This window comes from Baudoinia panamericana, assembly GCF_000338955.1.
Source record: "Baudoinia panamericana UAMH 10762 unplaced genomic scaffold BAUCOscaffold_2, whole genome shotgun sequence".
Taxonomy (NCBI): Eukaryota; Fungi; Ascomycota; class Dothideomycetes; order Mycosphaerellales; family Teratosphaeriaceae; genus Baudoinia; species Baudoinia panamericana.
In genome coordinates this window covers 1,874,172-1,895,766 of record NW_006911258.1, presented here as the reverse complement: position 1 = coordinate 1,895,766, position 21,595 = coordinate 1,874,172, and the positions used below count along the sequence as shown (strand labels likewise).

General features: G+C 56.5%; 9 protein-coding genes across 9 annotated transcripts; 4 read left to right on the top strand and 5 right to left on the bottom strand.

Moving 5' to 3' along the window:
* Positions 1-863: 863 nt before the first annotated feature.
* On the top strand, positions 864-3,270 carry BAUCODRAFT_62612 (uncharacterized protein; the record flags this gene model as incomplete). Its single annotated transcript, XM_007674608.1, has 2 exons — positions 864-2,420; positions 2,473-3,270. The coding sequence occupies 2 exons, from the start codon at positions 864-866 to the stop codon at positions 3,268-3,270; spliced, it is 2,355 nt and encodes a 784-aa protein (XP_007672798.1).
* A 495-nt stretch (positions 3,271-3,765) lies between these two features.
* On the top strand, positions 3,766-4,904 carry BAUCODRAFT_372782 (uncharacterized protein). The gene is made up of 2 exons (XM_007674607.1): positions 3,766-3,780; positions 3,848-4,904. Exon 2 carries the CDS (start codon positions 3,977-3,979, stop codon positions 4,748-4,750), a length of 774 nt encoding a protein of 257 aa, XP_007672797.1. The 5' UTR covers positions 3,766-3,780; positions 3,848-3,976; the 3' UTR covers positions 4,751-4,904.
* A 153-nt stretch (positions 4,905-5,057) lies between these two features.
* On the bottom strand, positions 5,058-8,352 carry BAUCODRAFT_64047 (uncharacterized protein; the record flags this gene model as incomplete). Its single annotated transcript, XM_007674606.1, has 4 exons — positions 5,058-5,648; positions 5,725-5,843; positions 5,907-6,582; positions 6,745-8,352. 4 exons carry the CDS (start codon positions 8,350-8,352, stop codon positions 5,058-5,060), a joined length of 2,994 nt encoding a protein of 997 aa, XP_007672796.1.
* Positions 8,353-8,963: 611 nt separating this feature from the next.
* On the bottom strand, positions 8,964-10,929 carry BAUCODRAFT_145583 (uncharacterized protein; the record flags this gene model as incomplete). Its single annotated transcript, XM_007674605.1, has 3 exons — positions 8,964-9,980; positions 10,044-10,484; positions 10,543-10,929. 3 exons carry the CDS (start codon positions 10,927-10,929, stop codon positions 8,964-8,966), a joined length of 1,845 nt encoding a protein of 614 aa, XP_007672795.1.
* BAUCODRAFT_372610 (uncharacterized protein) lies at positions 10,865-12,979 on the top strand. The gene is made up of 3 exons (XM_007674604.1): positions 10,865-11,726; positions 11,785-11,879; positions 12,074-12,979. Exons 1-3 carry the CDS (start codon positions 11,146-11,148, stop codon positions 12,850-12,852), a joined length of 1,455 nt encoding a protein of 484 aa, XP_007672794.1. The 5' UTR covers positions 10,865-11,145; the 3' UTR covers positions 12,853-12,979.
* A 19-nt stretch (positions 12,980-12,998) lies between these two features.
* BAUCODRAFT_372604 (uncharacterized protein) lies at positions 12,999-13,776 on the bottom strand. The gene has a single exon (XM_007674603.1). It carries the CDS (start codon positions 13,534-13,536, stop codon positions 13,081-13,083), a length of 456 nt encoding a protein of 151 aa, XP_007672793.1. The 5' UTR covers positions 13,537-13,776; the 3' UTR covers positions 12,999-13,080.
* Positions 13,777-14,277: 501 nt separating this feature from the next.
* BAUCODRAFT_102765 (uncharacterized protein) lies at positions 14,278-16,367 on the bottom strand (the record flags this gene model as incomplete). Its single annotated transcript, XM_007674602.1, has 2 exons — positions 14,570-16,367; positions 14,278-14,479 (listed from the first exon to the last, which is right to left on the bottom strand). Exons 1-2 carry the CDS (start codon positions 16,186-16,188, stop codon positions 14,278-14,280), a joined length of 1,821 nt encoding a protein of 606 aa, XP_007672792.1. The 5' UTR covers positions 16,189-16,367.
* Positions 16,368-17,090: 723 nt separating this feature from the next.
* Positions 17,091-19,109, top strand: BAUCODRAFT_57871 (uncharacterized protein; the record flags this gene model as incomplete). Its single annotated transcript, XM_007674601.1, has 2 exons — positions 17,091-17,300; positions 18,888-19,109. Coding segments are annotated over 2 exons (432 nt in total), but the record flags the coding sequence as incomplete, so codon positions are not given.
* Positions 19,110-20,706: 1,597 nt separating this feature from the next.
* On the bottom strand, positions 20,707-21,215 carry BAUCODRAFT_145578 (uncharacterized protein; the record flags this gene model as incomplete). Its single annotated transcript, XM_007674600.1, has 2 exons — positions 20,707-20,875; positions 20,944-21,215. The coding sequence occupies 2 exons, from the start codon at positions 21,213-21,215 to the stop codon at positions 20,707-20,709; spliced, it is 441 nt and encodes a 146-aa protein (XP_007672790.1).
* Between the last annotated feature and the right edge of the window lie 380 nt (positions 21,216-21,595).

The following is a 21,595-nucleotide window of genomic DNA, read 5'->3' as shown; positions in this document are numbered from 1 at the left end:
CAGGATTACCTCTAGAAGTACAGTTGGTGAGCCTCGATCATATCGATCAGGGACGACCCCACGGCTGCGTATCATCTCATCTTCGGCCCCAACAACGAGCGAACGGCAAGTCTGAGGAGGTCGAAAGGCTGGCGACCACGGCTGCCGCCAGGCCCCTCGAAGGGGGAGACCATGACCAGCAACAGCAGCAGCAGCAGTTGTTGAGGAAGTCGCTGGAGCTCAATGCCGCCACACGTGGAAGCTTCTACATGGTTAAGACCATAGACATGCCAGGTGTGCTTCACAGCGATGGAGGCTCAAACACTGATATTACCAACCTTGCCAAGCCAGCCGCGTACGCCAATCGACCTTCGACTGAGGTGCAGCGAAAAGAGTCCTATGATCGACCAACGCCAGCGGTAGATGCTCTACCTGGAGGATGGCCGCAAACGCCGATGGGGACGCTGAACGGTGCTGGTGTCAGTCCGACTGGCAGTGGAATCCTGGGCGTACCTAATGGGTCTGTGGAGAAGGCTCCAAGTGCCAAAAGTGTGGCTCTTAGTACGCGGACAAGAAGGGGTAGCGGTGTGGATAGCGGCGAGAAGAAGTCGGGCGAGGTTGTGAAGGACCCTATTCCGAGGCCAGGAGCTGCGGAGGAAGGGTATTTCACCACCGTACCGACGGGAAAGCATGCCGCAGCGCCGGTGAAGCCGACACTACCAAAGGCACCTACCGCCCTAGCCAGCGGCAGTTCTGCTCTGCAGCAAACTGGCCGTTCGGTGAGCGGACCGATAGCCATACCATCAACGCCAGTGTCTTCGACTTTGCCGCCAGTCACAGAGAGCTCACCCACGCAGCCTTCTACTTCCACGGCGCTAGATGGTATGCTCAAGCCACCTGCTTCACATCGGCACCGAGCTTCGTCACCGCCCGCATTCACGCATACCCCAGCCTCACCTCCTGCGACAAGTGAAAAGTCTCCAGGTCCTCCTCCTGTCCGTCCGGACCGTCTTCAGCAGCGGCATACGCTCGAGGTACCTAAGTTACATCCCGTGCGGACTTCTGTAGATGGTCGAGACTCAACAGATACCGCTGTCACCACCGGACGCTTCTCACCAACTACTCCCAGCCGGAGGCGTGGTTCTCTGCAGCTTGCCAGAAGAGTGACTCGGTCGCTGCACTCGCATTCGGACATGCAGCTTGATCAGGTGCCACAGGACGAAGACGCCGAGCGATGGGCTGAAGCCATTAAAGCAAAGCGTGCGATTCGGAAGAACCGTGTCGACACTGACGACGATAGAGTCGTAGTCGGTACGAAGGTCGACGAGCACCACCAGAACTACGTTCGCGCGTATAACATGCTTACCGGGATCCGCTTTTGTGTTAGTCGCATACACGCCAAATCTGATCGCGAGTTGTCCGACGCCGACTTCCTGGCCGCACAGAAGTACAGCTTCGACATAACAGGTAACGAGCTGACACCGAGTACAAAGTACGACTTCAAGTTCAAGGACTACGCGCCATGGGTATTTCGGCATATACGAACCATCTTCGGTATTGACCCTGCCGAATACCTGGTGTCGCTGACTGCTAAGTACATCCTGTCCGAACTTGGATCGCCCGGCAAATCAGGCTCATTCTTCTACTTCTCGCGAGACTACAAGTACATCATCAAGACGATACATCGTGGTGAACAGAAATTTCTGCGAAAGATTCTCAAAGAGTACTACAACCATGTCCGCTTAAATCCAAACACGCTGCTTTCACAGTTCTACGGCCTTCATCGCGTCAAGCTGCCATATGGCAAGAAGGTACATTTCGTCATCATGAACAACCTCTTTCCGCCGCACCGCGACATCCACCGGACCTTCGATCTCAAGGGTAGCACCATCGGGCGAGACTTTCGGGAAGAGGACCTGGAGAATAACCCGCGTGCGACACTCAAGGACTTGAACTGGCTCCGACGAAACCTGCACCTTGAGTTTGGCCCTCATAAAAAGGAGATTTTTGTGACGCAAATGCAACGGGATGTGGCGATGTTGCAGCGGTTGCGAATTATGGACTACAGTCTGCTGGTCGGCATCCATGATCTCGAGCGAGGTAACGAGGACAACCTGCGAGACAAGACGCTGCAGGTTTTCCAGCCGGGTGGTGACAAGCTCCCAGACCCAGCAAACTGCCCGCCTGGTGTCAACCCTGGACTGGCGAGGACACCAAGTAAGCTGGAAACCGCTCAGCGCGCTAGAGAACTCAGGCAGACGGTGAAGAGTCAGCGGCCGATCCCAATGGCGCAGACTATGGACAAGATGCCGGACGAGAGCAGCTTAGTTCGAAAAGGATTCTACTTCTACGCGGATGATGGTGGGTTTCGTGCGACGCACGAGGATAACAGCCCTGGAGATGAAATCTACTATCTCGGTATCATTGATTGCTTGACAAGGGTAGGTTGTCCACGGGCTTGGAGTTAGTGAGCGTTGCTAATGTGTCTGACAGTACAACTACGTCAAGCGAGCCGAGCACTTCTGGAAGGGCATGGGCGGTCACGAGTCACAGATCAGTCCCATACCGCCTGACCGCTACGGTGATCGGTTCATAAAGTTCATCTCCGGAATCACGATGTCACGTGAACGCGCAGAGAAGGAAGTTCTGACCTCGACACTGGAGAGTGCCGGAGTCAAGCTCCAGTCAGGCGTGAAGCCACCGCTCGAACCGCCCATCAACGATCCTCGATTAGGCGGTGTGAACATGCACCAGCTGCCGCAAGGAGACATTTCGGGAAGCACTGGTCCACGAGACCTTGACCGAGACCCCTACAATCCACCCGGTACGGAGAAAGTGATTGAGGCGGCTGAGCATCAAGCGCTGAAGACAGTACGCAAGGGCGCGGACGAAAGTAAGGTTCCGGAGCGGACTCTGACCGCTACCAAGGGTGCCGGGACTGAAGCGGAGGCGACATCGTTACCCGTGATTGGGGAGGCACCAGAGACTGCGAGCAATGCGTCTCAGCGTGCCACACCTGAGCCAAGTCGGGAAGAATTGAAGCCTGTTCTTGGCAACGCGAATATGGAATCCCAGCATGTTGGGAATGTATCGCCACCTACGCCGCCGAAGGAAGATGGTAGTTTCGAGCACTCCCGACGAATGCAGCCCGCCCCTCCGACACCGCCGAAGGATGATAACCTGAGGGGCAGAGGGCTTGATAAGGACTTGCCTCTACCGCCTATTGCAACGAAGGTCTTCTCAGCCAGTCCGAGTCGATTGGTTGATGGGAGTATCGATGGCGCCTCATGATGCGCATTGCTTCGTTTGTTTATTAATCTGTTAGCTGGTTTAGCGATGCGGCGCTGGGTGGTGTTGGCATCGATGTGTCGTTCCACTGTTACGATAATTGTTCAGCGGGCAGCAAGATACCATTGACGGCTCGACTTCGTCCTGTAGATGGGCTGGGAAGTTACTATGTGTACATCATAGACATGGCTAGGGCCAACAGCCTAACCGTATGTGGTCGCAACCTCAGCTTCAACCTTGCATACTCTGTAATAAGATTCTGTGATGTGCCGACTTGCGTGGCTTTTATCATAGGAACCGATGTGTTTCACAATCCTTGGGTCGACTGTATCGCGCATGACGTCTGCACCTAGCAAATCGTATCCCATTCTCCGAGCCTTTGCTGATCCCCGACCGGTAAGCTCGTGCGCTGCGTAAGCTCCTACAGATCCTCTGCCTCCACATGGGGCCGACGCTCTGACTGCAGCTGAGCACCTGCAGTCACGAAACAAGCAGGATGGTGAAAGGGTACAGGTACGCTTGCTCGGACTTCTTGTCACGTCTTGTTTCATCCAAGCATCGCCACTTTCACCTCAACTAGCCTCTATACAACCACGCCAAGCTTAGGCACCCATATCAAGCATCCTCCAATTCTTTCGGAACAACAAGCGCATACCGGCGGACTCAAGCCTCCCAATAACACAGCTTGAAAGCCGACAGTGAAGCAGAGATGGCAGCCTCAACAGACCTAGCCTCCGCCATCTCCGCCTCCTCAACCTCTTCCGCCTCCGGCGCCGTCATCGCCGTCCTTCCCCTGAGCGGAACAACCTTAACCGCCACCGAAGTCCCCAGCACCACCGGCCTCGCAGTCCTGGACGGCACAACCCTCACCTGGCACGCCCCTGGCATCACGCTCGCCAACGGCGCCGTGGTAAGTCTAGGCCTCAACGGACTGGTGCAGAGTAGCACTACAGCCTTCTACGAGACTGTCACGCCGGCTGCGGGTGGAGGTGGAGGGGTTGTGACGCTCTCGAGCACCACGAATGGCATCGTTACACTAACTCCGTCGAATTCCGCAGCATCTGCGGCGCAAGCGTCGAGTTCGCGGGCGGCTGCGTCGAGTTCGTTGTTGGCTGGCGTTTCCATGCCTGGTGGAACGGCTCAGAATGCTACATCTGTCAGTGGCAATGCGAGCAGGGTTACGCCGGTGCCGCAGCTTTCGAGTACAACAATTGTTAGTGGGACGCAATCGCTCACGTCTGTGGTAGCTATAAGCTCGTCGGCTAGCCGGGCTTCTTCGGGTTCAGCAGTCGGTGTGGCGGCATCGAGTAGTGGCGCGGCTGCGAGTGCGGGTGCGAGTGCGGCGGCGTCATCATCTCGCGCTTCTTCTGCTACTGCCGCTGCCTCGAGTACCTCTTCTGCGGCGGGTCCGACGATGAGTGCTGGCAAGGCGGCGATGCTGCTAGGTGCTGCCGGTATGGCTGTTGCGGCGTACGCACTGTAATGATAGCAGCTAAGCAGCTGATCATGCGAGTCTGAACGAGATCAATGTCGGATCGTGCACCTTGCTTGTATGGATATGGTTGGGAGTAGCGGTAGACTGGCGTTACATGCGCAGACAAACCGTTGATGGTATATACATTGATTCGGCAAATTGTAACAATTCCCAACCCTTCAATCCGATCCGATCCGTGGTATCATAAGCATCATCACCGCAATGCAAGCAAACAACCATCACCATCGCCATCGCCACGCGCGAATGCACCGCTATAATACTACCACCCACCGCAACGCAACCATGCGACGCCACGCTAAAGCCGCCCATGCCTTGCCTTGAACACCGCAACCTTATCATCATAGAACAAAATCTCCCTTAACCGTAGCCGAGCAGCTGCATGACCGCCGAACGGCTCACTCCCGCTCTCGCTGCCAGAATCCACATCCTCCTCGCTTTCCTCTTCACTTTCAGGCTCCACCTCCACACCGTCTTCATCGCCATCCCCTTCATCCGCACCCTCCTCATCGTCATCACCGTCACCGTCATCATCGCCATCGCCATCGTCATCCTCCTCCCCATCACTCCCGGCTTCCATCCCCGACCCCTCACCCCCTGCGGCGAACAAATGCCCGTCCCCTCCATTCGCCAGGTCGGCGGGGTGGGTAGGATTCCGATTCTCCAGAATCTCAAAACACTTGGCTCCAATGCCCATATAACACAACTCCACTTCCGGCCTTAACGCAACGATATCGAGTAGACTCAAGGCCAACTCACGTGGATCCAGACCCGGCGCAACGCCCCCACCACCGCCGGCCGCGGCCTGACCGGCGTCCGGGTGGAAGAGGAAGGGGATATACAGCGACCGGAGATGGGGGATGGAGGGGAGGTGTTGGAGGAAGAAGTGCTATTCATCACGCCAAGTCAGCAAGCACACCACATAGGGTGGGGAAGGGGAAAAGGATGGGGTTGTATGTGCTTACCCAATCCCGCCACTCAATACAAACCCCCAACTCCCTCAACCCCGCCATCTTGCCACCAAACACATACCCCGCCAGCAACTCACGGGTCAGCATCCAGCGTCGCCACCTCCCACTTCCTCCTCCTCCATTCCCACCTCCTGCTCCCCCCGCAACCCCGGCATGACCACCTCCACCCGCGCCACCATTACTACTCCCAAACGACTTATCCCCCGAACTATCAACCATCAACCTCCTCAACCCACCCCGATGCCTCCTCACCGCGCCCCTGAAAATGGCCTCCACGCTCACACTGGAAATATACCCTCTGGTCTCCTGCAAGAAAAGCGTCTCGAGACTATCCGGCGCCAGCGTCTCCCTCAGGAAAGATATCAAGGTTGGGGAGACAGTGTTGGTATGTATCTTCTTCAATCGAAGAGGATACACCCACTCCACGACTCCCGCATCGGCATGTTGGGCAGAGCCGGGGGTGGAGTGGCTTTTGCTTGACTTGCGGGGAGAGGGAACGACGGATGTAGACGTCCTGCGCGGGACGGGGTAGGTGGGTGACTTGGGTGTGGGTGCGAATTGGCGCCGGAGGGTTTTGAAGAGTTGTTCGTGGTTATGGCAGTGGAGGAGGGTGAGGGAGGTCAACTTGGTCATGTCGATCGCGCGTTGCAGGACCGGTATCGACAATGGTACCCGCTCCAGCTCCAGCATCTCGAGGTGAAGTGTGTGATCAAGCACCGGTCGGCTCGTCGGTGCGATGACGGAGGGGTTCGAGGTGGAGTCGAGATGGTGAGCCTGCGCTTGTTGTCCTTCTGCTTCTGCTGGGTTTGCGGGTGGGGTATTTTGGTGTAGAGGCGGGAAGTAAGCGCTCACCTGCTGGTTCGTAGTTTCCGGTTCCGGAGTGGCCTGTCGACTCGTCGCTATCAGTGGGTCGTCATCTCCGTATGCGGCTTCTGGGCTTAAGGAGTCGTTTGACGACGACCGTGGCGGCTCCGGTATCTGCGAAGGTGGAAGAGCGTCGGAGCCAGCGGTTACAACGTCAAGCACGTCGGTGATGGCGTTGTCCGTCTCTGCTTCTCCCTCTCCTTCCTCCACCAGAGCGTCCGAAAGCAGCGCAGGCGCAGGCGCAGGCGTAACGTTAGTCGCCGCCACCACCACCTTCCCCGCCGCCGTACCCGACTTGCGCCTCGTCCGCTCCGCCAATTCCACCTTCGGCTTCCTCATGTCGTGCACAAACCCCGTCAACACGCCCAACACACCCCCCGACCTCTTCTCGCCCACCGTCACGACCCCCATCGTCGGGACCTCATAATCCACCTGCACCAACCCCTCCCCCTCCCATACCTTCACCCACTCCCTCGCCACTGCATGTCTCGCGATGCCCACGCGTAACTCGCGGAGTTTGTCGAGGGAGCGGCCGATGAGGACGGCCATTTCGTCGAGGTAGGCGAGTTCGTCGATATCCAGGACGGAGAGGGATTTCAGGGGTGGAAGGGTGGAGAAGGAGGGGTGTTCGACTCTGTCCAGCGCTGCTGAATTAAGGGGGAGCGGTGGGGTGGTTGTAATTGTTGGCGCTGTGCTCCCGCTGTGGAATTGCGGAGGCAGATTGGGAACCGCATTGTGGAATTGCATCGGCGGCGGAGGAGGAGGAGGGATGGTAGGCGGAAGAGGAGGCGGCGGAAGCATCACCGCCTCCGGAGACGAATTATCATGCCACCTCACCCACACCTTCTCCAACCGACACGGCCACCCATCATCCCTCTCACCCAGGTACGCCAACGCGCTCCACACATCGCGTAGAATACCAGTCGGCATATCCCACACAAACGTCTCGAGCGAGCGCATCCGCGCCACAGCAAGCGCAACCAGCGTTCCCAACATCTTGCCGCCTTCTTTAGTGATGAGGTACTCCTGCACCCAATCCACGGGTCCATTCCCCAACGAGAACTTGCGCGTGTATTGAGCGTAGTGATTGCCCCTTCGTCGCCTAACGGCCATGTCACTAGCCCTGCCATATCCACTACGCAGAAAGCGATTATTGCCCTGCCGCTGCGAAGGCGCCTCCCCAAAGACCTCCTCCGCCATAACCAACGTCGCGAGTCCATACGTCAGCGCATCGACTCCCGAACGCGGTTCAGAGTGCACGCTAGCGTCGGGCCAGACAATGTCGAAGCGGGAGTAGATATGGGGGATGGTGAGTTGGTGGAGGGCGGAGTGGCAGAGGGCGAGGGAGGTGAGGTCGTTGGTGTGGGTTACTTGGCTTATGATATCGCTGAGGATATCTACGGGAAGGTCCAGGAGACGGAGGGGTTTCTTGAGTTCGGGCGCTGGCAAGGCGGAGCGGAGTCTGCTTCTGTGGTGGTGGCGGGTGGAGCGGAGGCGCGGGCTGGGGAAGGCATCGGCGTCGTGGTGTTCGTCCGGAAACCTCGTCGTCCCACCGGTCTTGCCTTCCTTGCACGATCCCGTTCCCGCTCCTCCCTCTGATGTCGGACCGAAGGTTAGAGCCGGCGGAATTGCAACGGTCACGGGAACATGCAGATGACTGGTGGTAGCAGCATAGCTCCTGCCGTCCTCCTCCAACGAACCCGGAGTAGTGACTTCCGTCGATGAGGCAGCCAGAAGACTAGAGCCTGCCGTCGCCATCGCCGTCTCCATCGCTCCTTCTCTGCTCGTCCTTATTTCCTGGTTGCACTCCGGTAACGTCCTCTCACTCTCCGTCTCCGTCTCCGTCACCGTCACCGTCACCGCCGGCTTGACGGGAGATGTTATTGCATTCGAGAGTACCTGTTTATTGTTTCCGGTTGGAGAAGAGGATGAGTGGCAGATTCGATAGAACAGCTAGAGGGAGGGCGGAGATATGGCCTCGGTAGGTTGTTGCGCTCTTCGAACAGTAGGTGTGAGGTAACGCAATGGTGAACGTGGATGTGGATGGGGATGTGAGCTGCGTACGCAACAGTCGCATAACAGCTCCGACCGACCAATCGGAGCTCGGCAGCTCGCTGCACTGGTAACGGTCGCCAAGGTCTGACGCTGAAACGGAGCTAAACCCGTTACACTGAAACATGATATTCACTTACTGATATTCACTGAAACATGATATTCACTTGGCAAACATGATATTCACTTGGCCTTGTGCCAAGATGACGACAACGTGAATCTGTAAGCAGAACGAGCAACAGCAAAAGAGAAGAGAGAAGTACCTCGATATCGAAATAGTACCGCGAGGTCTCTTTGTACAATAGCGCATAACGCCATCAACACTTCATCTCAACCCCCCTCCTCCTCTCCCCCTCCCTCCACTCAAACATCACCTGCACCCCCACAAACAACGTCGCGCACGCCGCCACAAAGAACACCCTCCCGCCCAAATTCCCTACGATCCCCTCCACCAACCCTTTTAACCCATCCAACCCTACAGCAAACCCCACCAAATTCGCAGCCATAAGCATGAGAATATTCCCCACCGCGCCCACGCCCGCAAGCCAACGGTAAGCGTTCGGTCGGGTTTTGAATTTGCTAGCGGGGAAAGCCAATCGTGCAAGAGTTTCCGGCAAGACAAAAACGACGACCAACCAGCCCCAGATAAGCAGGCGCAGGTTGATATCATGCCATAACGCCACAAACGTAAAGACGGCTGCGTAGTTGAGCGCCGCTCGCCACCCACTGCCCTTCCCACTCTTCTGACTCCCACCAAGCGGAATGAAGATGTATCGCACAATCCACCGATTGAAACTGCGATGCCACCCCCTCCAGAACGCGAGCACGGAGTAATTGTCCGACATACACCGCACCATATTCTCCGGCGGGTCGATGCCGTCGAGTAAACTCCAGAGACGGAAGAAGCGCCAGGGGATTAGTAATTTGAGCCAGATGATGTGGAGGTTGAAGTAACCTAGCATGCTTAGTTGGAAGGGGGTGTAGGTACTCCAGTCCGGGTGGGATTTGGAGATGGCAACGGCGTAGAGGTGGTGCAGGACGAATTCCATGGTTAGGAGGCAGAGGGCGAAGCGGAGGGCGTAGGGAGCTATGGTTTTGTAGCCCACTATACGGGTCCTGCCTGGGTCGGAGGGGGAGGGGTGTGAATGGACGGTGCTGGGGAGCGGGTACCGGGATTGAGCGATGTAGTCGTTGAAGTTGATGATGGGCCCCGTGAGGTAAAGGGGCGAGTAGAGGACGTAGGCGAGGTAATTGAGGAAAGTGAAGTCGCTGGATGAGGCGCCGACGGCGACGCGATCGCGTTCGGAGAGGTGGGCGGGATCGAGGTTCTTCTTCTGGAACGCATTAGTCACTTCATACATACATGCGCAATGCATGAAGTGTAGGGACATTCTTACCTCCAATGGGTCACCTGCGCGGCGGTCCATGCTCCAGAGGTAGTCGAGGTTGAACGCGATCAAACGTAGGACGGTGATGTTGAAGAGGATTTCCCAGCGCGGGATGAGGCCTCCGTACCCATCCAGCCATGCTCCCCAGCCCGCTTCCGCCTGCTCACCTGCCAAAGTCGTTTGAGGCGGTAGCACGAAAGCGGCAATCTCCGCAAACCGGTAGCCATGGCAGAGCTCGTTGGCAAACAGGATGGTGATGTTGAAAGTCCAGGTGGCGACAGCTACGTACTGCTTGGGCAATTTCGTGGGGATTTGGAAGTTCAGCCAGAGTATTAAGAGGACCTTCGCTGCCGACAAGCCATGGAATACCATTAGAAGGGCGGCAGCGAAGACTACATCGAAAGTCGCACGCCGTTGAAGGCGGGTGTTGGGGTTCACTGAAGCAACGGACTTGGCTTGGTCGTCAGTCAGCTCCTCCATTCCTACAAAACTCCAATGCTCAACATACCTTGACACCGCCAGAATCTTTGCCGAGAGCATTGATGACATACTCAACGCCCCTCCTCAACAGTGGATGAAGGATAGCCACAAGGAGCAAATACGGCACATTCGCCCGAAAACCACGATACTGCGCATCACTATTGTCGACTTTGCGGCCAAAGATCCACCCGTCTTCGAGTAGACCTTCGTACTTCGCGAAGCCTGGGTGACTAGGTTGGGAGACATCGTGGACGGATTTGAACATTAGAATGGGAATGGTGAGGAAGGCGGCGTAGTAGATGTAGTATTCTGCCGTGTTCCATCTTGAAGGTCGCGCGGTGGGCAGTGGGGAGGAGTCCTTGGGTTCGAAGCGGTGGTCAAGGGTTTCGACTTTGAAAAGATCCTTTATTTTCATTGTGAGGGTGGAGGTGGCGGAGGTGGGAGTGTAATCGAGGGGAGGAAGGGGAGGTGGTGGTTAGTTTGCCTGAGGCATGATTTGACGCGGATCTTGCGCGTCTTCACTTGCGGAAAAGGCATGTCAGTTATATGATCATTGGAGACAGTGTGAGGAGGGAGCAAGTGACCGAGAGTCCGGACCGGCAGATGTGAGGATCAGGTCAATACCTTCGCCATGACATCCGTTCCGCCCCAAATTCCGCTCAAAGAAGAGTACGGCGGCGACGAGATCAACGCCCTCGTGCTCGACCCTGGCAGTCACAGCATCCGCGCCGGCTTCGCAGGCGAAGACACCCCCAAGTCTGTCGTGCCCACCCACTATGGCGTCCTCTCCTCCGGCCACCACGTCTACGGCGAGAATGCCATCCATATCCCGAACGCCGACATGGAGATCCGCAACCCATACAACACAGACGGACTGGTAGAAGACTGGGACACCGCGGCCAAGATGTGGGAGTACAGTATTACCTCACGACTCACGGGCGCGCGGCAGACACCGCCGAGTCGCAATGGGCTGAATGTGGTGAAGGATGGGGAGGGGGATGTGGAGATGGAGACGGACGAGACGAGTAAGGCCAAGGCGGAGACGGAGAAGATGGAGGAGGAGGAGAGGGATAGGGCGCTGGCGGAGTATCCACTGCTCATGACGGAGCCGGCGTGGAATCCGGTCAAGGCGAGGGAGAAGACGATGGAGGTTGCGATGGAGGAGTGGGATGTGCCTGCTTTCTTTTTGGCGAAGACGGGACAGTTGGCGGCGTAGGTGAGGTCCGTCAATCAATTTAGAAGGCGTTGGTGGAGCTGACATCTAGTATAGATACGGTAATGGCAAGGCTACTGCGTTGGTGGTCGATGTGGGACATTACAATACCTCGGTGACGGCATTGTGGGAAGGGATGGTGTTGCGGAAGAGTATGTCTCTCTTTTCTCTTTGTCTATACTCGCATTCCATGATGATTCTTAACATATCTCACGACGGTCGACATAGCCAACAGGCATTGATGAGATGGCCCTTGACCGGGCCTCAGCACTGACAACCAACTTTCTCCGTCCACTTTGCCCGAAGCCGAATCACATTCTATTGCACAGCTAACAGACTGTTATAGGCACCACCCACAGCCCCTTAGCCTCCTCCTTCCTCTCCGACCAGATCCGGCGCATGTTCACCACCACCACGCCCCCCGTCCCACTAACACCCTACTACCTCATCGCCTCCAAAATCCCCGTCGACGCCGGCCACCCCGCCTCCGCAACCTACACCAACTTCTCTTCCCCCCCGTCGCCCTCCTTCCGCCGCTTCGAAGAAGACCGCGTCCTCACCGCGTTCAAAGAAAGCGTCGTCTCCGCCTGGCCCGGCCCCGGAAGGTTGGAAGCGAATCTCGAAGCGGTCAAACTCACGCCGCCGCGCCCGTTCGAGATGCCGGATGGCTGGAATAATGTGTTTGGAGCGGAGAGGTATAAGGTTGTGGAGGGGCTATTCGACACGAAAGCCGCTTACCCTCCCCCTCCCTCCTCCACATCCTCATCCTCACCCTCACAATCACAATACACGCCCAAATCCGACGACAGCATACCATCCATGATCCACCGCTCCGTCAACGCCTGCGACGTTGATGCGCGGCCCGCACTCCTAGGCAACATCATTCTGACCGGAGCGGGGAGTTTGATTGAAAAGCTACCGGAACGACTGCAGAGTGATGTCCAAGCTATGTTTCCGAATCCGCGCGTGCGGGTTATTGCGGCGGGCGGGAGCGTGGAGAGGAAGTTTGGGGCGTGGATTGGCGGGAGTGTGTTGGCGAGTTTGGGCACGTTTCATCAGATGTGGATTTCTAGGGAGGAGTATGCGGAGTTTGGGGCGGGGTTGGTGGAGAGGAGGTGTAAGTGAGTGTTTTGTCAAGGGGTCGACGCCAGCTTATGGCAGACGGATCGGACTGTTCGTGGCTGAGTAAATCTCAACCCCCGTGCAAGATCACGATATGGTAGATGCGGCTGTACGTTTCACAGAGTGCCCGTCGTTGCGGTTGGCACTCCAACAGTCACACCGGCTGTGCCACTTCAACGCTGTTCTACATGTATCAACCGCTTTGTCAAGCTCGACGTGAATCATCCCGTGTCACAATGTCATCCAGCAGCGCGTCATGAACCTTCTCCTTCTCGCCATCATCGCTCTCGCGGCGCTATGCTCACAGACCGCTACCGCTGAGACATCTATCGACAAGGCTTCACACAAAATCCCAACTATCCTCCAAGACCTCTTACTCCATCTCGGCTGCGCCTGGAGGGACATTAGTACCTGGACCGAGCAGGCAGCGAAAGCCGTCAGACACGAGCTCGACAGAGTTAACCTAGACCCTGCTGGCAAATGGATGAACCGAGCCCGGGCAGACGCTGGACGCTGGGTCGAACAAGCTGCCAAGAATGTCAAGACTGAGACGGACAAGATCGATCTCACGTCGGTCAACGACTGGATCCGAGCAGCCGCTGCCGATGTCCAGCAGGAACTCAGTAAGCTAGATGGGCGAGTCGGTCTCCGGAGATGGCTTGGGCAAGCCAGCAAAACCGTCGGCATCGATGCCGCGCTCCGTGACCTTTGAGTAAAAAAGCTGGGATATCTGCCCACCGAAGCGTACAATTACATCCGCGACAATCCTGGGCCAACCGCCCTCTACGTCTCAAACGGCGTGGCACTCTTCGCTCCCGGTCTGATGTACGGTCCTATCCTGAGCCTTTTCGGATTTGGCGCCGGTGTGGGGCCAGGTACGGTGGGTGCCGTGTTCGGAAGGGCATATGGTGAGCCGATACCAGCCTTAGGAGGTGGGGGTTGGTACGCGATGCTGCAGAGCGCGGGGGCTGGAGGAGCGAGGGGCGTGACTCTGCTGAACGGTATGACCCGGGCGTGTGCGGCGGTGGTGGGTGTAGATGAAGATGGGTGTGGGTTTTGCCCGTAATGCCACAGAGGCCCCTGAGGTGGCGTGAGGTGGACTTGTTACATGCCGGCGTGGTCGCAAACGAGAGGCTAGATCCGAATTGGTGTGCCATGGTGTGCCACGATGTCGCCTCGAAGAGCATCGACGCTTGAGCGCAATTGGAAGGTAGCCGGAGATAGTCGTATGATGGCCCTGCCATGGCTCTCTTTTGTGTTGAGGCTGTTGTCTCCTCTCTGTATGATCTGGCTTGTATGGTACCTCGTACTCCCACATGCCTGCGTTGGCCAATGCAGAACGCAAGTGCGTACCTTCACTGTAGGCGCTTGAAGGCAATCTGGACGAAGCATATTGGCAAAGGCTTGGATATACAGCAGCGCTCGTTACTACTCCTCCCCACCCTCGTCCCTCGGCATATTGATCCCCAACGCCCTCATTATGTTCCCCGCCGGCCCCGCCAAGCCCGCCTGCCCTTTAAACGACTCCAACATATTCTTCGCCAAGCCCAAATCAATATCGTTGAACTCTTCGTCGTCCGAGCTGAGCTCTTCATCACCCGGGCCAACATCTTCGTCCTCATCAACGCCACTTTTCTTGACCAATGCATTACCATGAGCAGCCATTGCAGGCGGTCTTTCAGGTCCAAAGACCGGCTTTGGCTTCGCAGGAATATCGGACTTGTGCGTATCATGCTTTGTTCGCAACGCATCATGCCCCTTCAACTCCTGCTCCATCAACTCCATCACCTTCTTCATCTCCTCGTCTTCGTCGGGCTCGTCGCCGCTCTGCTCATCTTCAAGCGCCAGCCTTCTAGCTTCTTCAAGCAGACCGCTCTTCTCGACTTCTTCGGCAGGCATGCCCATCATCTCCTTCATTGCCCGCTCGAAATCCGCGTCATCGTAGCCGGCGTCTCTGTCCTCTCCTGAGTCTAGGTCTGAGACTTCTTCGTCAGGTTCATCGGCATCGTCATCGGAGACCTCACCATCGTCAATGCCTTCAACGCCGGCAGAGTCGTCGTTGAGGAAGTCTTCGAAGCGAGACACCATCTTACGTAGGTTGTCTTGCGCTCCTTGATCACCGAACCCGCCCTCGGCAGTCTTGTTGCCACCCTTCTTCCCAGACAATTCGTGCTCAAAATCTCGGTAGTCAATGTCAAGCCACTTCTCATCGTCCTGATCCCGTGGCCAAGAAGCAAGCTCAACATCCGACGGTAGCGGTTCTTCACCACTTTCAATATCATTCAACAACAGCTTGATTTCACGCACAACCCGCTTGTCTTGACTCTGAGGATCTGTAAGCAGCATCTCAAAGCCGCAGGCCAGCTTCATGCCAAGCTCGACCTTGGAGTCGCTTAGCCGCGGAATGATGCCCGTCCACGCAGGTGGCGTGTCGAAAAGCTGGCTTCGCAGCTGCGCATAGCCTACTTTCGTGAACTTGACACTAACCGTCACGAAGTCTTCTGGCGGGAGATGAAGTGTTGCTGTATCCTTGGTTGCAAGCGGCTTGAGGCTGATTGGGTCGCGCAAGTAGAAAGCCTCGATGGCTGGAGAAATGTACGTTGGCTTGCGGTGTAACAGGTATGCTAGAGGTCGAGGTACGGTGATGAGCGCGCGATGCATCGATGTGGCAATGGCTCCAGGATAGGTGCGGAGGCGGTAGAAAGCTTCTTCCTCGATGAACGGCGAGACGATGAGCTTGTCTGGTGATTTCCTGACGAATGTGAGAGCGTCCTGCAATGAAAGGCTCCTTGTGCGTGAGCCCTCATCGAGCGGCACGATGCGCAGATGGCCGTTGTTGATCCATACTCGACTCTCGGACACGTCTGGGCTTAGCCATTTGGGCAAGGCATTCGCGGCTTCGATCAGTAAGAACTCGCCATCCGTGTCATACACCCGGATCCAGGCGTCCGGGCACTGTTTGCTGAGCTCTAATAAGAGATACACAACAAGCCACTCGTCGGCGATAGAGTCGCCGAAGTCTGTTCGTCCTCGCAGATGGGGTGTCTGTGGCGAAGACTTTTGGCCATTGGCTGCTTCCTGGTCGGAAAGTGTGGGCCGTATCTTCAAGTCAAACTCGCCGCGCTGCCATATGTAGCCTGCTGTGTGCTTTCTGCAGATTTCGTTTGCTTTCTTAAAGATCGCGTTCAGCCTTGCGCGGGTGGCGGCAACATCTTGAAAATGCTCATTAATCACGTAGATTACGTACTCAACACAGTCTTCGGGCAGACGCTTCGGAAAGCCATCAAACCCCTCACCAAACCACTTGAGCCCCTCATCGTGAGGAGCACCTTCGTCCATGATGTAGTGTAAGAGATGAAAGGAAGTGCGCAGGTTCTGACAGGAAATTGATCCAGCCCATCAATGTTGCCACCTACCTATTGCTCCCACGGCGTAATATGCTTTGCATGATGTTATGCTTCCGATTACAAGTAAGAGTTCAAGCCGCTGAAAAACGCACACTCATACCATTATCAAGGAGAGCGAGATAGCCTGCAGTTGAGCATGCGGTCGCTGAAACCTCGAAGTAGGTCCGGCTCTTGCCGTCTAGGTATGGTCTTGGCAGACGTCGGCGGTTGCAGATGCCGACTGTTTTGATCTGACAACAAACGCGGCTTTTCGAATCAACCAGCGAACATTCTACTGGATCATCTTTCTACGCCAGGACTTGGGGAGGGTGAGAGTGAAGAGGGTACTAACTATAGCACTCGTACTCGAAAGTCATGGCGGCTCACTACATTGGCACTCCCGGCACCGAGCGCGGCGATGCCACAGCCCTGTCCCACCACCACCTGGACGAGATGTCATTTGCGCAACCCTTTGGTTCACCATCCAAGAACCCGTCCGAGAACTTGCGCAACCACATGAGAGGCATGCGCAGTATCTCGCAGCCGACCAAGACCCCTCGCGTGCGCAATGCGCTTGTTGATAGGCGGAATCCCGGCGCAATGAAGCAGCAGGAGTTCACCCCGTTACTAAAGAGCGCGGCGCGAAACCGCATGCTTCAGCAAAGCATACTCGAAGACAAGGAGAATGCCGGACATGGCGGGGTGCTGGCGACACCTGCTGGCTTCCGATCGAGCTACGCGAACCAGGACACGCAGTTACCGGTCAGCAGCTCGATGCTCGATGGCGAAGACACGGGCGGATCAGGCGACGGCAAGCGCGAAGGCACCCCCATAGTCCCCACCACGAGCTCGTCGATGCTTGACTCGACACCCATGCCACAGCTCCCGCAGCGAGGCGACGAAGGCGTGCTGAACCAAGGCAACGGTCTGACTCTTCGCGACCAAGAAGCCAAGCTCGACCAGATTCAGAAGGACAACTTCAGTCTGAAGCTCAAGATCCACTACCTCGAGGAAGCATTGCGCAAGAACGGGACATCATTCCAACAGCAAACGCTGAAGGAGAATGTGGAGCTCAAGACGGAAAAGGTAACGCTCCAGCAGGATCTGAACAAGCAGCGCAAGCGGTTACAGGACGCCGCGCATGAGCTGGAGGAGTATCGGCAAAAGTACGAAGAGTACCAGAAGTGGGTGAAGAAGCGCCATGCTCACGAACGCGAGTCGGAGGAAATTGAACGTTTGCAGAGGTTGGCTGAACAGAGTCAGAAGATGGCGGAGAAGCGGGAGTTGGAGCTGGAGGGCATGCGGCGGAAGCTTGAGGAGGCAGAGAAGCAGGCGCAGACAGATGGCGATGCGGAACAAGCGCAGCGCTTGAAGGATGATGTACAAGATCTGGAGGCTGAAGTAAGAGACCGTGACCGGCAGCTTGACGAGAAGGATGAGGAGCTCGAGAAGTTGCAGGAGGAGTTGAAGGCTGCCAAGTCAGATACAGAGCAAGCGGAGCATCTCCAGCAAGACATCGACGAGCTTGAAGCGGAGCTCAAAGAGAAGGATGAAGAGCTTGATGCTAAGACCGCGAAGATCTCCGAACTCGAGGAGCGCGTCAACTTCGCCTACGACCACGAAAAGTCAACTAAGAAGCTGCGCGGCGATGTGGCACAACTTGAAAGCCAACTACGAGAGAAGTCGCAAGCGCTCGATGAGCTTCAAGATCAAGCTCAATTGCAAGAGAAGCGTCTCCAATCCGTCGAAGCAGCCAACGCCGCTGATCTCCGTCGACGCGAGGACGAACTCCGCAACGCCCAGCGCAAGTTAGCCGACAAGGATGCCGAGATTCATGCCCTGCAAGAGCGTCTCCAAACGGCGCGCGGGAGCTGGGACGCCGAAGCCCACGAGACTGACACTCGCTTGCAGGAGAAGGACCGGGTGATCCAGGAGAAAGAGGCCCGGTTGCGCGAGAAGTCGCGCATCATTGAGGAGCGGGATGAGGAGTTGGGTGATTTGCAGAAGCGCCTGCGCGCAGCAGAGAGCAGCAAGGAGGAATCGGCAAGTAGGCAAGCTCGTGAGCAGGCTGAGCAGATCCGTGAGTTGCAGGAGAAGGTGAGAGTTGCGGCGGCGAGTTCGCAGGCGAAGCTCAACGAAAAGGATGGGTTAATTCAGGCGCGGGAGACTGAGCTGCAGACGCTGCAGAGTCGAGTCAGCGCGCTTCAAGGTAATGAGAGCGCTGATGTTAGGCTGAAGAGCGAGCGCATCCGTGAGTTGGAAGCTGCGCTGAAGCAGCAAGAGGTTCTGGTCAAGGATCAGTCGCAGCAGATCACCTCGCTCAAGGCCCGACTTGGAGCAATGGAAACGCCGTCGAAGAAGGACAGCCTCCTCAAGCAGCAAGCCGAGCAAATCCGTACCCTGCAGCAACAGTTGCAGAAGCTAGAGCAAGAAAAGGATGCTGAGCTCGATGAGCTGGAGCAGCAGTTACAGAACGTTGAAGCGGAGAACGCCAACTTGCACAAGCGCGTTGCCGACTTGAAGAAGCAGGGCGAAAGTGCTGAGCGGGAACATATTGTGTTGGGCCATAGAGAAGAGGACCTGAAACACAAGCAGATTCAGATCGAGGCCTTGGAGGAGGAAGTCGAGAAGCTCCAGGGACAGCTGCAAAAGGCTGTGGAGCAACGACACGCTGACGTCAAGGCTCTGGAGCGGGAGCTCGATCTGGCCAGGCAAAGCGGTCAAGGCGACGTTGAAGAAGTCCAGCGGCGTCTGCAAATGCTGCGAGCAGAGTTGGAGGCGGAGCATGCCGAGGCCAAGCAGGCATTGGAGGACGAGATTCTGGTTCTGGAGTCGACGTTCGATGATCTACAAGCCGAGAAAGCAGCCTTGGAGTTGACAGTTGGGGAGCTTGAGCAGGAATTGGAGACTGCTCGTAAGGCGAAGGATGACGGCACGCCTGCTCGGGAGCGGAATGATCTTCGACTCAAGCTCAAGACGGCCGACAGTGATCGCGAGGCGCTCAAGGCCATGATCAAAAGTCTCGAAGCAGAACTGGATGCCATGATGCAGTCTAAGGCCTCCGCCGCGCCGGCGCAAGAGCGCAGCGACCTGCGTCAGAAGCTCCGCGAAGCTGAAGCGCGTAGCACACGGCTGCAGGCGAAGGTCGAGTCGCTTGAGTCCGAGCTGGCGTTTGCGCAGCAAGAGAAGACGATCGCTGAGGAGCGCATGGATCTTCATGAGGCTATCAAGCAGGCTAAAATCGAAGCCGAAGAGCTGCAGCTGCAGCTTGCAGAGCGCGACCGTAAGGCCGCACTATCTGCGAAGAAGGAAGCCGATTTGCGCAACCAGTTGTCGAGCTCGAAGGCTGAAGTGGAAGACCTCAACGCTCATATCGCTGAGCTAGAGGGCAGCCTTCGCTCAGCAGTCGACAAGCAGCGTGACCTTCGCCACCAACTGCGAGATTTGAAGCACGCCAAGATCCAGCTCGAAGACCTGGAGACGCAGCTCGGTGACCGCAAAGGAAGCTCATCCGGACACGCGAGACGTGAGACCGAGCTGCGCTCGCAGCTCCGAGAAGCCAAGATCGAGCTGGAAAGCCTTCATGTCGAGACGGCGGAGAAGGAGGAACGTCTCCAGACCGTACTTCGCAAAGAGCAGGAATTGCGCGATCGCCTGAAGAAAGCACGTTCGGACGATACCATCCAGCAGGACTTCCAAGCCCAATTGGACGACGCGGATATGGAACTTCAGACCGCGCAAAAGCAGCTCCGAGAGCGCGAGAGCAAGCTTCAATCCTCTATCAAGCGCGAACAGCAACTTCGCGAGAAGCTGCAGAGCCTCCAGAGAGCGGCTGAAGGCGACCGAACGCTAGATGAGAAGCATTGGAATCACCAGCTCGTTGTCAAGGAGAAGCGACATGAGGGCGAGCTAAGGGGACTGGCGAAGCAGATCCAGTTCCTGCAGGCCAAGTGTACGCGTGAAGAAGCTTTCCGGGCGGATTTGGTATACACGAAGAAGTGGTTTTTGTTGCAGGTGAAGATGTACAGTCAATGGTATGCTTTGCGTCCCTTTCTGATCCGTGCGGTGGAGCTGTGCTAACTGACTCGCAGCAACAAAGCCGACCTGACGCTCTTGGAGGAGATGGGCATCACACCGGACATCTCTTTCCGCCAACGCAAACCCTCGGTCAAGACCGTCGGGCTGATGGTGATGGCGTGCAACCGCATGCGGAAGATGCAGCAGGCTTGGTCGGGCCAGAAGAAGCTGCAGGAGAGCCTGATGCGGAAGCTGGAGGGCTTGAGGCGGAAGCAGCAGAGCCTGAAGTGAGTGTGCTCGAAGTATTGTTACCCCCGTATGCGCTCGTTTAGCGTGCCATCCTTTCCCGAAGACATGAATTGAGAGCACCCATGGTGTGCACGCAGGAGAGAGTGTTAGGCTTCCGAATGTCCTTGGACAGGACAGGAACGAACCAAACAGTCGCTGTACATTCCTAAAGAGCGTACCCACTAGGCCCAGTAAGCGTAGTAAACGCTACCATCTTCCACTCCTCCCACTTCGACCCCTTCTCCCACTTGCAAATACTCACGCTTTCCCGCACAAACCCATCGTGACCCTCTCTCGACAAACCTTTGATCCGCGCAGTAAGGTGCACGTTAAACCTTTGATCCGCGCAGTAAGGTGCACGTTAGCCTTGCCATGCCGCTCATCAACGTCGGAGCTTATGCACCAAACTTCAATCTGACTGCCGGGATGCTGCTGTTCCTGATGCTGAAAAGCTCGGTCCCGCGTCTGAACGGCAACGTCGTCGAAGTCGTTGCGGGCGATTAGGCTGCTGGAGACGTGGTTCCGGATTGCGTGGGTGTCTAGAAGGCCGGCGTTGCGGTCTCGGACGATTTGGCGGGTTAGTTCTTCTAATATCTCTGCTGTGGAAGCGGAGGATGCTGGGTTCCGCAATCTTGATACCGGTATTTGCGGTTCACCCGGATCTTGTATGGCCATCTACGCGCGGTATCTAGTCCAGTGACACGGCGTTCACGATGGTTGTCCCATTGGTGCTTGGGGAGCAAGGGCTGTCCGCCGAAAGCAAATATAGATTACAAAGATACATCTCCTTGGCTCACAGAAGCTACACTCAGTACAGTGGCGGAGCTCATCCATACTTTAGTGTCAAAGAAGCTGAGGTCTCGCTTATGATTACATGAGTCCCGGCCACCTACTGGCGAAGCATGTAGGAGTGTTATTAAGCGGACCGCCAGCCGATCACTGGAGCCCAACCTTACCGGTAACCTTGGCGAACGGCTGCCATCACCACTGATCCGTGGATAATATGCATAGCAAGCTCTCCAAGCAGATTAGTTGTGGGAGGGGACCAAGGCGTC